Consider the following 16,007-nt stretch of genomic DNA (forward strand, 5'->3'; position numbering starts at 1 on the left):
GCCCTATAGGACACCTAGCACAGAAAGCCACTCTATCAACACAGGGAAGCATAAAAAAACGCAGAGACAAAGAAACAGGTCACAAATGACAGAAATGGAGGAAAGCAAACTACTGGATATAGAGTACAAAACCAAATTTAGAAGGTTTTACAAGAATTTTCTAGAAACTGCCGATAAATTCATTGAGACCCTCAAGAAACCCAGTAGGACCCTCGAGGTTATGAACAAGGACCAACTAGAAATTAAGCATACACTGACTGAAATAAAGAATATTATACAGAGATCCAACAGCAGACTAGAGAATCGCAACAATCAAGTCAAAGATTTGAAATACGAAAAAGCAAAAATCACCCAACCGGAAAAACAAAAAGAAAAAAGAATCCAAAAATATGAAGATAGCATAAGGAGCCTCCTGGACAACTTCAAGCATACCAACATCCGAATTATGGGGGTGCCAGAAGAAGAGAGAGAGCAAGATATTGAAAACCTATTTGAAGAAATAATGACAGAAAACTTCCCCTACCTGGTGAAAGAAATAGACTTACAAGTCCAGGAAGCGCAGAGAACCCCAAACAAAAGGAATCCAAAGAGGACCACACAAAGACACATCATAATTAAAATGTCAAGAGCAAAAGACAAAGAGAGAATCTTAAAAGAAGCAAGAGAAAAACAGTCAGTTACCTACAAGGGAGTACCCATACGACTGTCAGCTGATTTCTCAACCGAAACTATGCAGGCCAGAAGGGAGTGGCAAGAAATATTCAGAGTGATGAATAGCAAGAACCTACAACCCAGATTATTTTACCCAGCAAATCTATCATTCAGAATTGAAGGTCAGATAAAGAGCTTCACAGATAAGAAAAAGCTAAAGGAGTTCATCACCACCAAACCAGTATTAGATGAAATGCTGAAAGGTATCCTTTAAGAAGGGGAAGAAGAAAAAGGTAAAGATACAAATTATGAACAATAAATACACATGTATCAACAAGTGAATCTAAAAATCAAGTGAATAAATAATCTGATGAACAGAATAAAGTGGTGAATATAATAGAATCAGGGGCATAGAAAGGGAGTGGACTTACTGTTCTCGGGGGGGAAGGGGTGTGGGGGGTGTGGGAAGAGATTGGACAAAAATCATAACCTATTGCCGAAACCGGTTTGGCTCAGTGGATAGAGTGTCAGCCTGTGGACTGAAAGGTCCCGGGTTTGATTCTGGTCAAGGACATGTACATGGGTTGCAGGCACATCCCCAGTAGGAGATGTGCAGGAGGCAGCTAATTGATGTTTCTCTCTCATCGATATTACTAACTCTCTATTTCTCCCCCTTCCTCTCTGTAAAAAATTAATAAAATATATTTTTTAAAAAAATTATAACCTATGAAGGAGGACAGTGTTGGGGGGGCGGTAAGGGCAGAGGGTAGGGTGGGAACCGGGTGAAGGGGAGCTAGGGGGGGAAAAAGGAGGAACATCTGTAATAATCTGAACAATAAAGATTTAATTTAAAAAAAGAAAAAGAAAATCAGCCCTGTGCAGGATTCCTATCTCTCCATGTGGCTGGTCTCAACAAAAGTGAGGTCCAAATTCCCAGCTCTGCTCGGGGTCCAAACCTACAGTTCAGATCAAGAATCCCAGACCTGTGCTGCTCCCAGGCTATGTGGCCAAACCAGCAGGATGGGGAAATCTGGGTGTCTCCATATATGGAGGGAGGAGCTCTGACCTTGTACTCAGGTGGGAAAGACTATTCCTTTTATTTCAAGATAGACAGTTTATCACTGACTGGGGTTCTGTCGAATGACTTTCTAGAAAGTAGAGAGTCCTTCAAAGTCACTGTTTTTTTGTAGCCCCCAGATCTGTCTTTTGCTGGAGCCAAAGACAGCTGTGCAACCTCTCCAGTGATCGGAGTCTGGAGCGAACTTCTCAGGCTGGGGACCCTTGCAGTAGGAGTGCTTCTTCACTGGGACGATGTGACCCAGGCAAACAAAATCTCCCTGATTCCCTCCACCTGATGCTATGTGGGCTCTTCTGTTCATCTCTGTTGCTCTTGGTTCAGGATCCCTGCATGGGGATCCCAGGGGGAGGGAGCTTTGCACCAGGATATTCCTCTGGCCACTTAGCCACTGCACCTACTAGAGGGGGCTTTCTCTTTCTGCATCTCCGTTCCTCTTACAAGTCTCTACGTGGCTTCTTCATTGTTTCTTAAATACTACATTTTAGATCAGTTATACTTCAACTAGAGGCCCAGTGCATGAAATTCGTGCACTGGGGGGTGGGGTTCCCTCAGCCCAGCCTGCCCCTCTCACAGTCTGGGAGTCCTCAGTGGATGTCCTACTGATGGCCACAATCTGGCAGCAGAGGCTTGGAGCAGGCGTCCCGTGTGTGTGTTTGTGTGTGTGTCTGTCTGTTAGGGCCTGCCCCCAGCTGCTCCACGTAGGCTCGAAGCAGTTGCTGTATGTGTGTGTGTGTGTGTGTGTGTGTGTGTGTCTCCAGTGGGGGTCTGCCCCCAGCCACATTGGAGGCTCAGAGCAGGAGCCCCTCTGTGTTGATCTCTCAGGCTCCTGGCCTCCACTGCATGTTGTACTCTCCCTTGAGCTATGGCCAGGATGGGGATGCTGCTTGCAAGCCGGGCTTTCCTGCTCCTGGATCGCCATGGCGACCGGGGAGCAGGCCCAGCTGGGGGCTGTCCGCAGGCCGGGCTTGCTTTCTTGCTCCTGGATCCTCATGGGGACCAGGGAGCAGGCCCAACTGGGGGCTGCCTGCAGGCCGGGCTTTCCTGCTCCCGTATCAGGCCCAGCTTGGGGCTGCCCGCAGGCCAGGCTTGCTTTCCTGCTCCCGGATCAGACCCAGTTGGGGGCTGCCCTCAGGCTGGGCTTGCTTTCCTGCTCCTGGATCAGGCGCAGCTGGAGGCTGCCTACAGGCCGCACTTTTCTACTTACAGATGGCTGGATCACCACAGCGACCCAGGGTCCAGCGGCACTTTCCTACTCTCCAATAGTCATAGGGTCCTGGCTGGGGGCAGGGCTTAGCAATGCAGGGCTTAGGTTGCACGGGGGCCCGGCTAGGGGCTCAGGTAGCACACAGGGGTCCTGGCTGGGGGCGGGCCTTATGCCCCGCTGCCCAGCACTGCACATGGGGCCCGGATGGCAGCTTGCGCTGTCCTGCCCTGCCTGTAGTATAGGATAGAGGCCTGGTGCACAGGTGGGGGCCGGCTGGTTTGCCCTGAAAGTGTCCCGGATCAGGGTGGGGATCCCGCTTGGGTGCCTGGCCAGCCTGGATGACGGGCTGATGGCTGTTTGCAGCTGGTCACACCCCCTTCAGGGTGGGGTTCCCACTGGCGTGCCTGGCCAGTCTGGCTGAGGGCCTGAGAGCTGTTTTCAGGCTGGAGGGCAACTTAAGCTCCCAGCCTCTCCTTTTTTTCATTTTTTTATTCTGGGATTTATTTACCTTCTATAGCTGTCACTGGAGCTGAGAGCAGGCTCCAGCTCTGAGGGCTGAAAGCAGGTTTCTAGGTTTGTTTGAAACTCTGTTGCCATCACTGCAGCTCTAAGTTCTGAGGCCGAAGCTGGCTGAAAGAACTTGTTTAGCTTCTATAATTGCAACATAGTTGCTTAGAGTGCAGCTCAGAGCTGGGCTGCGGCAGGCGGGGAACCTTGGCTTCCTCAATCACTGGAGCAAACAAGCCTTCTGTTTGCTTCAGCTGCGTGGCTGCAGGCTGCCATCTAGGTTGGCAGTTAATTTGCATATCCTGCTGATTAGCCAATGGGAAGGGTGTCGGGGTTATGGTAAATTTGCATTGTTCTCTTTTATTATATAGGATTGCTCAGTAGTTTAGCTGTAAATCCAGTCCATGGCTGAGAGCAACTGCAGGCAGCCTCCAGCTGCTCTGTAGCTGTTTTGAACCTAATTTGCATACCCCTTAATCAAGAAATGCAGATTTTGGAAATTAATTCCAAGGGTCTAATTTGGTATATATCTGTAAACAAGATATTTTTAAATATTTAGAAATTCTTAAGGTTTCATTGATTGATTGATCATTCCATCTACATGATGGGTCACGGTGAAATAATCACAATGGCTGGTAGACCTATTTTACCTAATAATAATGATAATACTAATAATAGCTTATAGTGATTGAGCCCTAAATGGCATTATTCTAAGGGCTTTACATACATTAAAATACTCCCCCCCAACCCCCCCCGCAACACACACACACACAAACTAGAAGAATGGGAAGGGACTATAGAGAAAACTTGCTTTCTCTCTACTTATACAATTCAGTATTATATGAATTCTTAATAAGATTTGTGAATTACTTCTATGATAATCAGTAACAATGATATTGTTTTGAAGTTACACTTTTATAAAATTATAATATACTAGAGTCCCGGTGCACAAAAATTTGTGCACTCAGGGGGGAGGGGGGTCCCTCAGCCCAGCCTGTGCCCTCTCACAGTCTGGGACCCCTCGGGAGATAACGACCTGCTGGCTTAGGCCTGCTCCCGGGTGGCAGAGGGCAGGCCCAATCCCTAGGTGCAGCCCCTGGTGGGGCTCAGAGCAGGGCCGATTGGGGAGTTGGGGCGCCGCCCCCTGTCATGCACAGAGCAGGGCGGATCTGTGGGTTGCGATGCCACCCTCAGTTACGCTCAGGGTAGGGCCGATTGGGGGATTGGGGCACCGCCCCCTGTCACACTCAAGGCAGAGTCGATGGGGAGGTTGCGGCGCCACCCCCTGTCACGCACAGAGCAGGGCCCATCAGGGGGGTTGGGGCTCTGTACCCTGTCACGCACAGAGCAGGGCCCATCAGGGGATTGGGGAGCTCCCCCCTGTCACGCACAGAGCAGGGCCGATCAGGGGGTTGAGGAGCTCCCCCCTGTCACTCACAGAGTAGGGCTAATAGGAGAATTGGGGCACCGCACCCTGTCACACTCAGGGCAGGGCCGATGGGGAGGTTATGGCTCGACCCCGTCACACACAGAGCAGGGCCCATGGGGGGCGGTTGGGGCGCCATACCCTGTCACACACAGAGCCGCAGGGCGTTCAGGTGGTTGGGGAGCTCCCCCTATCAGGCACCGAGCAGGGCCGATCAGGGGGTTGGGGCGCCTTCCCCTGTCACGAACAAAGCAGGGTGGATAGGGAGGTTGTGGCCCGTCCCCTGTCACACACAGAGCCACAGGGTGATCAGGGAGTTTGGGCGCTGCCCCCTGTCACACTGATCCCAGTGCCGGGAGGCCTCGTGGCTCCGCTGATCCCAGTGCTGGGAGGCATATTACCCTTTTACTATATAGGATAGAGGCCTGGTGCACGGGTGGGGGCCGGCTGGTTTGCCCTGAAGGGTATCCTGGATCAGGGTGGGGGTCCCGCTTGGGTGCCTGGCCAGCCTGGGTGAGGGGCTGAGGGTTGTTTGCAGCTGGTCACACCCCCTTCAGGGTGGGGTCCCCACTGGGGTGCCTGGCCAGTCTGGGTGATGGGCTGAGGGCTGTTTTCAGGCTGGCGGGTGACTGAAGCTCTCAACCGCTCCTTTTTTTCTTTTTTTTTACTCTGGGCCAGCTTTAGCTCTGAGGCTTGGCTCCAGCTCTGAGGCCTCGGCTGCTGAAAGCAGGTATCTGGTTTGTTTGGGTTCTATAATCGAAACACTGTTTCAACTCCAGCTCTCAGATCCCGGCTGGCTGAAAGCAGGTTTCTGGAGTTTGTTTAGATTCTATATTTGTAACAAACAGTGTTTCGAACTGCAAGCTCAGAGGCCGGTAGCAGCAGGCGGGGAACGTTGGCTTCCTCCGTCACTGAAGCAAGCAAGCCTCATGGTCGCTTCAAGCTGCCTGGCTGCCGGCCGCCATCTTGGCTGGCAGTTAATTTGCATATCACCCTGATTAGCCAATGGGAAGGGTAGCGGACATACGGTTAATTACCATGTTTCTCTTTTATTTGATAGGATACTATTAAACCCCATTTTACTTGAGACTCTGTGCTGTATTGGAGCTCCTCCTAGGCTTGTCGAAGCTGATTCTATGCAACTTTTCCCGGCATGGCTATCAGTGACTTCACACTGGCATATTGAAATTGGCTATGGCAGGATTACTTATACCATGAAAATTGGCAAACAAAACAAATCAGGGCCCTTTTTTTATAAAATACAGTCCTGGTTTACCAGCACACCATTGATAGTGAGCCTCAGAGAGATCTAACCATTTTTCCCTTTCTCTCTCCTTCCCTGCCTCCTTCCTTCCTGTCTTCCTCTTTTCTTCCCTTCCTCATACCTCTTAGATATGTTTTAGATATTTACTGATCTTATGGAGTTAGAATTAGCAGAGATAACAGTTAAACAATTGTATAAATAATTATATAGATATGTTATGATAAATGTTAAAAGGGGGGAGAAATAAATAGAAAATGACATGAGAGTTTATTAAAGGGAGATCTACTCTTGTCTGAGTTAGCAAAGACTTTTGGGTATTGCTTGTTTTAATTAAAATTGAATAGTTATATTCAATCTTTTCATCTTTTAATTAATCTATTTTTTGGTATTTTACTCACTAACCAGAATGTAATAGAGATGAATGTTCTTTCTTATTTTTTCTGGATGATGATACTTTTTTGTGTATGTGGATGTTGATACTTAAATGTAATAGTCTGATGCTTGTACATTATCTGTTCTCCACATTTACTGTTATCTGTAGAAGGCACTATGCATAAGTAACTCGACATGGCTGGTAATATATTCATTGGGATTTTAAAAGTGCACAAGGAGGTAAAAGTGGGTTTAGTGCTTGATGTTTTTTAAATTATTTGACAAACTTTAGTGCTTTCTCATGTTATAGGAATTCATACAAAAATACTTTTCTCAGTTTGATCTATCTAAGAATAGAAATCCCAAGCTTGTAAATTTTCAGATGCATTTAGTTTTCTACATGTTTTTTCTTCCCTCTCCTTGGCTCTAGAAGTGTTTTTTTTTTTTTTATAACTCTTTCCTCTAATAATCAGGCTCAGTCTCAGGGAGCAATTACATTTAAGATCATACCCAGCATCAAAGAGGAGACACCATCTAAAGAAGGCAAGGTAATTATTACTTTAAAATCTTTCCTGTGGAGGGTGAGGGGGCTAATGTGTTTTTCATCTAATACATATCTTCTTTGTTATGACAAGTTTATTTTAATATTCTTTTTTAAAATTGTTCTTAAATCAGAGTTAGAAGAATGTTGGCCATTTGATATTTTTTATATTTATTCATTTTAAATAAAACTTTCTTCCAGATGTTTATCAAAGCCCTCTTTGACTATGACCCTAATGAGGATAAAGCAATTCCATGTAAGGAAGCTGGGCTTTCTTTCAAAAAGGGAGATATTCTTCAGATTATGAGCCAAGATGATGCAATGTGGTGGCAAGCGAAGCATGAAGGTGATGCCAATCCCAGGGCAGGCTTGATTCCTTCGAAGCACTTCCAGGAAAGGTGAGCTACTGGCATGGAATGATGGCCTTTCTTCAACTGACCTTTTGTTCTCTGCAAAATATCGCTCAAGCATAGTGGTGATAAAATAAGCACTAAAATCTTGCCTTAGAGTCCTTTATCCCTCAGATTTGGATTTCTGTTTTGTCTGAGTATGAATAATGACCAAAAATAATATGACAGTACCAGATCATATTTGGTTTTTGTTAAGAAGCAAATGGAAAATCACACATTAATATCTGAAACTGTATTGATGTGAAAGATGGCAAAAATAAGAGTGATTTTGGAGTGGGGATAATTTATAAAAATTTGAAATTAGAGAATTCTGTTCTTAATTTGAGTAGATTGCATTGTGTTCATTCCCCCCCTAACTTTCCAGCTCTTTCTTCAGACTTTTAATATTTTGGTGTTATATTAACCTTGGATCTGCACTGAAAATTGATAGGCATATTGACCTTCTTTTCCTCCCAGGAGATTGGCTCTGAGACGACCAGAAATAATAGTTCAGCCCCTGAAAATTTCCAACAGGAAATCATGTAAGTTTGTTAATAAGAATGCAGACTAACCAAATCTTGGTATTTATTTTTGACTATTAAAGCAGGTATTTGTGGTAGAATGACAGATCATATTACCTTCTGATAGTTTTTGGATCATTTTAAATAGACTAAAGTGAATCTTTTGAAGAAAGGGGTGTTAGGAGTAATTTGTAATAAATCCATGGCTCTTTAAGAAAAGGACTAATAACTACTGCTCTTTTTGAATTCTGAATTTAGGTATTTTATTTCTCCAAAGCCAGGAGGTTTGGGTAAGATATTCCTGGTAAAGATTAAGGGGAAAAATTCATCACATTCTTGGACACAATAGCAGTTGCGCCTAAGAACAATTAATTGTTCTTCCTCTTGGTTACCCAGAAATCATAGTAACTCTGATCTTTTACTTGTCTGTTTGGAATTATTACCAGACTAGATTAAAATAAAATAAGAGTAAGAAAAAAAATGACATAAGATAACTGAAAAATATAGTGTAGATTTAAGTGCCTTTTTTTCAGCCCACCTTTCTCTCACTTCCCTTTACTTCTCATCTCTCAAGTCCCCCATCCCATAAATTTTCTACTTCAGCTCTTCTAAATGTTTAAGGTATTTTAAGAGTTAAAAAAATATCCCTTTGTTTTCAGCATGGAAATTGTACATTAAAAGGCAAAATGAAAAAAATAAATGGTCCTGGAATTTTACACCAACATCTGTTTTTAGTATTGTTGCATTTTTCACATCTCCTGTTATTTCTGTCAGTTTGTAGAAGCTTATAGCCCAGGAATTACATCATTAGAGAGCCAAACTACAGTCAGTATAAATCTCCCAAGCAAGCAAATACTTCAAGTGCAGCACTGATTCAAAAGCCTGCTTGTTCTTGCTCTGCTAAGTCTGGGCAGAAAGAAAAAAAAAACTTGTAGAATGTCACATGTATTGTGACATCAGAAACCTAAAGTTGAACTAGAACGATGCCTTATTTTAAAGTGTGATGAATTTTCACTGACAACTCACCCAGTTGAAAGGACCTTTGAGACATCCATCTCACTTGCTCTGTGAGAAGTTTAAATTTGGGGCTGCACATTTCTAATATATCTGGTGCATATGGGATAAAATATGTATAACTTAAAAATGAAATTAATGTGATTCTCTTTGAATCTGAATCCATACTCAAATTAGTACAGTTTGATATAATTACAAATTTTCATTTATTTAAAAATGTTGATAAATATTTCTTTGAAGAACTATGTAAGTTGAATAGGTTGTCTTTATAGTACATTTCCCAAACTGGTTTCAGTATAGATGTGCACGAATGGGAGGTGGGGTGTGTGTGTGTGTGTGTGTGTGTGTGTGTGTGTGTGTGTGTTTAAACAATAATTGTAATAGAGGCTTTTTCTGTGTTAATTTTTGTAAATTTTTATATTAATACTTCAGTATTTGAATTTGAGAAATATTTATTTAAGGATTTATTTTTACTGAAATGTCCTCATTTGGATGTTTTAGTATTTTTCTCTCTTTTTTTGCCTCTTTAATATTATTTAAAAATATTTACTGATCCTCCTTTAACCCTTTCTTCCTTATGTTTTTTTTTTCTTTTCTTTATCTCTTTCCTATTTTTATTTTTTACTAAACTCTGATTCACTGAGAAAGGCATTGTTTATTCTCATATATGAATGTTATTTTGAATAGAAATATATCTGGTCAATATTATCTCAGTTAAATCACGAGTGTATAATATATATGGCCATGTTCAGAGACAGTATATTTTTTATGAACACTAAATAGAAAGCTAATAACTTTATTCTAAAATAATTAAAATTCAATTTTTATGAGCATTTTTAGTTATTAATAGATATTGCCAAATTGCCTTCAGTGAGATTGTACTAGGTAACAATACCATCCACAGTGTATGACCATCATTAATTCATTCATTCATTCAAATGGCTTGCCATTGGCCACGTGGGGCAGAGGGTACATGATGTGTCCCTCTGCAACTCCCAGGCCCTTACAATCTTAGCATCTTCATTGTTTCTTTTCTTTCCTGTCTCATCTTCTTTAGCATGAATAAATACAGTGTTTCAGAACAGTGTCTGATACAATTCACATAAAATCCACTGTTTTAAAGTGTACCACTAGTAGTTTTCAGTACACTTACAAGGTTATGCAACTATCATCATTATTTAGTTCCAGAACATTTTCACCACCCCCAAAAGAAACCCCATTAGCAGTCACTTCCCATGATTTCCTGCCTCTAGTCTAGCCCATGGCAAACAATCTATTTCCTGCCTCTATGAATTTGCCTATCCTTGACATTTCATATAGATGGAATCATATAACATATGACCTTTTATAACTGACTTTTTTCATTTAGCGTAATGGGTTCAAGGTTCATTCATATTGTAGCATGGGTCAGTACTTAATTTCTTTTTATGGCTGGACAATATTCCAGTGTATGGCTGTATCACACTTAGTTTAACCATTCCTCAGTTAATGGGCATTTGGGTTGTTGTAAATAACCCAATAGCCACCTTTAGGCTAATAGGAACAATGCTGCTATGAACATTCATGTTTGGCTTTTTTGTAAGGACACATGCTTTAATTTTTCATGGGAATATACCTACGATGCCCTACCAAAGTTACGCATGGTAACTGTATGTTTAACTTTTTGAGAAATTGCCAAACTGTTTTCCATAGCAACCGCACCATGTCATATTTCATCAGCAATGTGTGAGGGTTCCAGCTTCTCCACATCCCTGACAACACTTGTTATTGTTTGTCTTTTTTATTATAGCCATCAGCATGGGCATGAAGTGGGATCTTACTGTGTGTGTGTTTTTTTACTTTATTTTTATTGGTGACACTATTGCAGATGTCCCTATTTTGCCCACCTCCACCCAGCCCTCTCCCCCTTCCCTCTGGCCATCACCACACTGTTGTCTGTGTTTATGGGTTATGCATATGTGTTCTTTGGCTAATCTTCATTTGAAATTTTTGTTGTTGTTGTATGAGAAACCCTTAAACTCAAAAGTTATGCAATACTCATGGTACTAGTTTTGAACATTTTTAAAGGCATTTAAAAGCACTTTGTTTTGTAACCTGTGTATTTGATAGTGATATAACTAAATTTTGTAAAGGCCATATGACTCAACACTTCCTGCACTTCAACATTTGGCACTTAAATATTTGGAATAGGACATTCATGTCATCATGCCCTAGGTTAAATTATAGAATAAGGCTATGTAGAAAAACAAAGATGATATAAAATCTTTTATTTTTATAACTCTGAATAATAATTCATGAAATAGGCTTTAAGAAAAGTGTACAATTTAATACAAAATGTCTAAAAGAATAATTTTGTCATGTTGGTGTTTACACATTTATGAAAAACTATTAATATTGATAAAAATTGTATAAGTGCACTTAAAACCTAGGACGATATTGTTAAGCATTGAATTTAGAATAATGACTTCAGTCAGGTAATAGTATATATAAAATTGGGCAGTTAACACTTTTCACAAAGTGGTTGCTTGTATTACTATGATTTTACTCTTTATTTGATTTCACAGTGTATCGTTATAACTAAAGTTTGCATGGAGAAAAAGTTCATAGACGAGGGCTCTGGAACTATAGGGGTTCAGTTGATGTCAACATAGGAGTGAAAAAGGACTAGAGAATCCTAGTCCTAGTATTTTTTATTTAGATTTGTTCTGGAGTGCTGGATCCTAGCTCCATGATAAATAAAACCTGGAACTGAGATAATGCCAATTTTAACACTACCATCCTTATTCAAAGCTCTTAAGTGTGGGTGATGTTCATCTTTGCTGCTTGGTTATTTCCTCTCCTTATCTAATACATACCCAGAAAATAGGCTTCGCAAACAAATTTGCCTTTTAAAAATGAAACATACTAGTACCTAACTAAAAACTAAAACTTAAACTCTTAAACATTCCTAAATCTTGGAAACTTGATATAGGGACTCATCTTCCCTTCCTCTTCTTCTTGTTTTTTTATTATTTTTATATTTTTTGAAGAATTGCTTATTTAACAAAGAAATTATTAATAGAATTTTGTGCTCCCTTCTTCCCTCCTTCATCTAATGCTAGGCTCACACTAGTAGATTTATATTAGTAATAGAGACAGAAGAGCAGACCCACAACTCCAATAGGTTTTCTTTGATATGACCAACTTTTAGAATATTATATGAAAGACACAGGTTAAGTGTTTTGGAAATGAATAACAGTTTATCTTATGTCTTATGTAGCATATAGGAGTGGTTTTCATCACAAACTTGGCAGCTTGCAATTCATGTGTCGATATAAAGTATTCTGATTTTCTGGTAAAAGCTTATTTTTATAATTCAGTTGCATTTATAAAGCAGTATTATAGCACCTAATCTTTAAAAAGAAATATGAATTTTTTTGACTACTTGAAATATTTGTTTCCATTCTATTGAAATTGAAGTATTAAGTTAAGAATAGTCCTCCTGGGGTGGGTACGAGATCAACCGAAGGACTTGTATGCATGCATATAAGCATAACCAATGGACATAAGACATTGGGGGGTAGGGGAGGCCAGGGGATTGTCAAGGGCAGGGGGGAAAAAAAAGGAGGCATATGTAATACTCTTTGTAATACTTTAAGCAATAATAATAAAAAAGAATAGTCCTCCTAATAGCATAAATATTAATTGAACTTTAACTTCAATAGGCTGTAATTTACATTTAAATCCAGTTTATATGGTATTCAGAAAAGGCTCTTATTCATATAGTGTATTTTATAGCAGAATATTCAGATATGATATTTATAGTGCTTAGCTTTCTTTTTTTTGTTATCAAGATATAAATATCTGAAAATTTCTAACACTGATTGAATATCAATTATAATTTTTTCTTTTACAAAATAGCTCTTATAGAATTCTTGTAACTTAAAAGAACAAAATGTACACCTTTTTGCCTTCTAAAGATGGTAAAAGCACAGAAAATATTTTATTTTAGAATTTGTTTTAACCAATTGTGATCGTTACCATGTGGGTAATAAAGATCTTTTACCGCAGCCAAAAGGCCATTCAAAAAGGGTATAGCCAAGTTCATTCAAAGACAAGCATTTTGTGGATTAAAGATCACAATTTACCAACAACCAAATTTAAACACTGACTGAATGAGTTCACTCTATGTGGAACCAATATCCTGGAAGGCCAAGTATTTGCAAATAATACATATAACATTACTCTACAGGTTGTTAATACAACTTTCAAGTTGAGTAAGCTCCTTCCTCCTAGCATCTTAATGTTTATTTAGTGTGTTCACCCATAAACTTAATTCATAAATTAAAAATTAAATCAGAAATTAACAAATAGAGTAGATGGCTTATGTTCTTATATTAAACTTTTATGTGTAAAACATTGTCAAACATTTTCTTAATATTGGTGTGATTTTTTTGTAGCAGAAACATGTGGGGTTTTAGAAAATAGTAGAAGTATTTTTTTCCCCTAATACTAACTGATACTCTTTGGAGATGCCAATGTTTAGTTTGTGTGGAAAGAGGTGCAGATTAACTGAGCTGTTAATTGCATGTCTGATTACTTAATGTCATGAGATTGAGATGAAGGCCTTGCTAATTGTATTGCTCACTTTTTGTCTCAGAAAACTATGTTCTTACATATATGAATATGTTGCTTGTAAAGCACTACCAGGGGATGTGCTTTTAGCTTCTCTGTATGAAGGATTCTAGGTCGTACTGTCTCTTGCCTTTTGTCTGGGGATCCTGTGCCATGCAGGTTAAGAGTTGATTAAGGTTAAGGGTCTGGTCAGTGGTCATGGATTATTGCAGACTTGTAAGGGAGAGTGCAGTGCAGGGAGATACGGGAGTATAAGAAAGCCATACCTAGGGTGGTGAGTTAACTTTGCCCCTGTCACACCTACATAGACACCATTTCCCTACTATTCCAGGATATCAGACATGTCTCCAGAGTAATGTCCAGCAGCTTGGGAAAGCTCTCCTGCCCTGTCTTGCACGAAATATTTTTCACGAGAGCTTTTCCACTCCATTCTCTGAAGAGAACAAAATTGTTCTTTGTGACCTGTTGGCCTTTCTTTGCCTTTTATAATTTTACCATCCTGCTCTTCAGTGCTTGAAGATGTAGAGAGTGGATTCCTGACGAGGCTGGGGAGAGGAGCTGGCCCGCCTCACCCTCCTGTCAGGAGAAACATGTGAGAGGTTGAAGCTGCAGGGTTTGGGGGGCAAGAGGCTGGCCTGGTGGCAGGCAGTGGGAGTAGACAGGAAACTTGAAAGAAATGTATTTCCCTTGATTTCTCCCCCATCTTTATTTTCCAGCTTGAAGTTGAAGAAATTAAAAGGCAATTTTGATGTGATAGTATTGCATGGTGATTGAAAACTCAAGTCTAGAGCCAAACTGCATGTGTCCAAATCCCAGTTTTGCCACTTCTAAGACCTTCGTTTCTCTATATCTCTGATTCTGTAAAATGGGGAAAATAGTATTTGCCTCATAGAGTTGTTGGAGAATTAAATAACTTTATGCATTTAATGTATACAGAAAAGTGCTTTACCATAGTAAGAATCATGCCAGCATCCCAACTCTTTTCCAAGATCAACCTTTTGTGTAGTTTTCCTCTTTGTTCAAATCGGTAAGTGTAAGGAAATGTTCATTTGCTTTTCCTACGGGATATCTGGTAATGTCCAAAGATACTTTGTATTGGAGATACGCATGTGTGTTTTATTAAGCTAAATACCATTGTCTTCCTACTTAAGTATTACATGGAAGAAATACTCTTTTTGAGGATTTGTGCAGTATATTCGTGACCTTTTCTTAGAATGTGAAATACACATATACTATATGTAATGTAAATTAGAGATGTTTATTTTTATTGTGAGTTAATTTAAGTGTTTTAATTTTGGGGTTGTGTGTGTGTCTATGACATGACTTTTATCATCTGCTGTACATGGCACTGGTTCTTTAATCAATCTATCCTATTGTTCCTGTCAGAAAATATGCTATTTAACAGTCTACTTTACGGCAGAGTGTTTGGGGTTGAGATTAATCAATTTTAAGCACCGCTTGGATTATTTTCATCATGCCTACTTGCTTGGCTTGGCTAACCCATACCACATTGTTTATTGCTTGTTTTCTAATAATTTGCTTAGATACACCTTGCTTTTCAGAGCTACTAAGAAATGAGTATGAGTGAGCTCACAATGTGGGCACCTCATAATATGAACCTGAATAATAATGGTTTGCTTGTCACTTTGCTAATACTGTTCAAATAGAACCAGTACAGTTTGAGGACGCATAGGTATTTAAAAGTAAAAATAACATGGTACACACTTTCTTCTCAGTGTTTTCTTTGACTGCCAATCTATAGTTTGGAGACAGAAAGGAGCAGAGAACTGTTATGATCAATCCCAGTCGCTCTGTAAGGTCATGTAGCGAAATATGTTCCACCTTGACTTGAGGTTAGATTTTGCTTCTGTTAAGTTGCCAGCTCTTTTTCTACCTTTACCTCAAGGTGAGTCTCCTAAGTCAAACTTGACTCTTAAATTACTTACTGTCCTATTAGTAATTTAAGAATTGTTCAGGATTACTTTTAAAAATACCTTTCATCAAAGTATATGGACAGAATGAATATAAAAGGTTCTGCTTGACTCATTTCACATGTGTAATAAGTTGATCATTGTTAGACTATTATTCAGTTTATAAGATATTTAAACACTTTAGGGGAAAATTGGTTATATCTAAAATGTTTGGGTTTGTGTGTTTTTGTGTATGTGTTTTTTTTTGCTATTTTTATCATGAAATATCTTCAGTGTTGAACAGACAGATTAGTTTACAGACAGAACTCTTCTATGAAAAATAAATATGATCCCCTTATTGAGGGCATTAGTTTGCAAAAATGCTAACTTTTTTTCTTGACTTTTTCCCCTGGAGGTGTATTAATAAGCCATATAAAGGCTTTATGTTTTCACTGCTTAAGTATGTACATTCTTTTTAGACCAAGACTATAGTGCAGTCTAAAATGTGCTTTCTCA

General features: G+C 40.1%; 1 protein-coding gene across 1 annotated transcript in view; it reads left to right on the forward strand.

Annotated features, from left to right (window-relative positions):
* Nucleotides 1-16,007, forward strand: part of MPP7 (MAGUK p55 scaffold protein 7) — a 302,612-nt gene that overhangs the window by 217,568 nt on the left and 69,037 nt on the right. The window contains exons 9-11 of the mRNA XM_081087501.1: nt 6,976-7,050; nt 7,245-7,441; nt 7,910-7,974. Coding sequence (XP_080943627.1) covers nt 6,976-7,050; nt 7,245-7,441; nt 7,910-7,974 — 337 coding nt within the window. The remainder of the gene's footprint in view (nt 1-6,975; nt 7,051-7,244; nt 7,442-7,909; nt 7,975-16,007) is intronic.

The sequence above is a fragment of the Myotis nattereri genome (assembly GCF_964212035.1).
Source record: "Myotis nattereri genome assembly, chromosome: 1".
In the NCBI taxonomy this organism is placed as follows: Eukaryota; Metazoa; Chordata; class Mammalia; order Chiroptera; family Vespertilionidae; genus Myotis; species Myotis nattereri.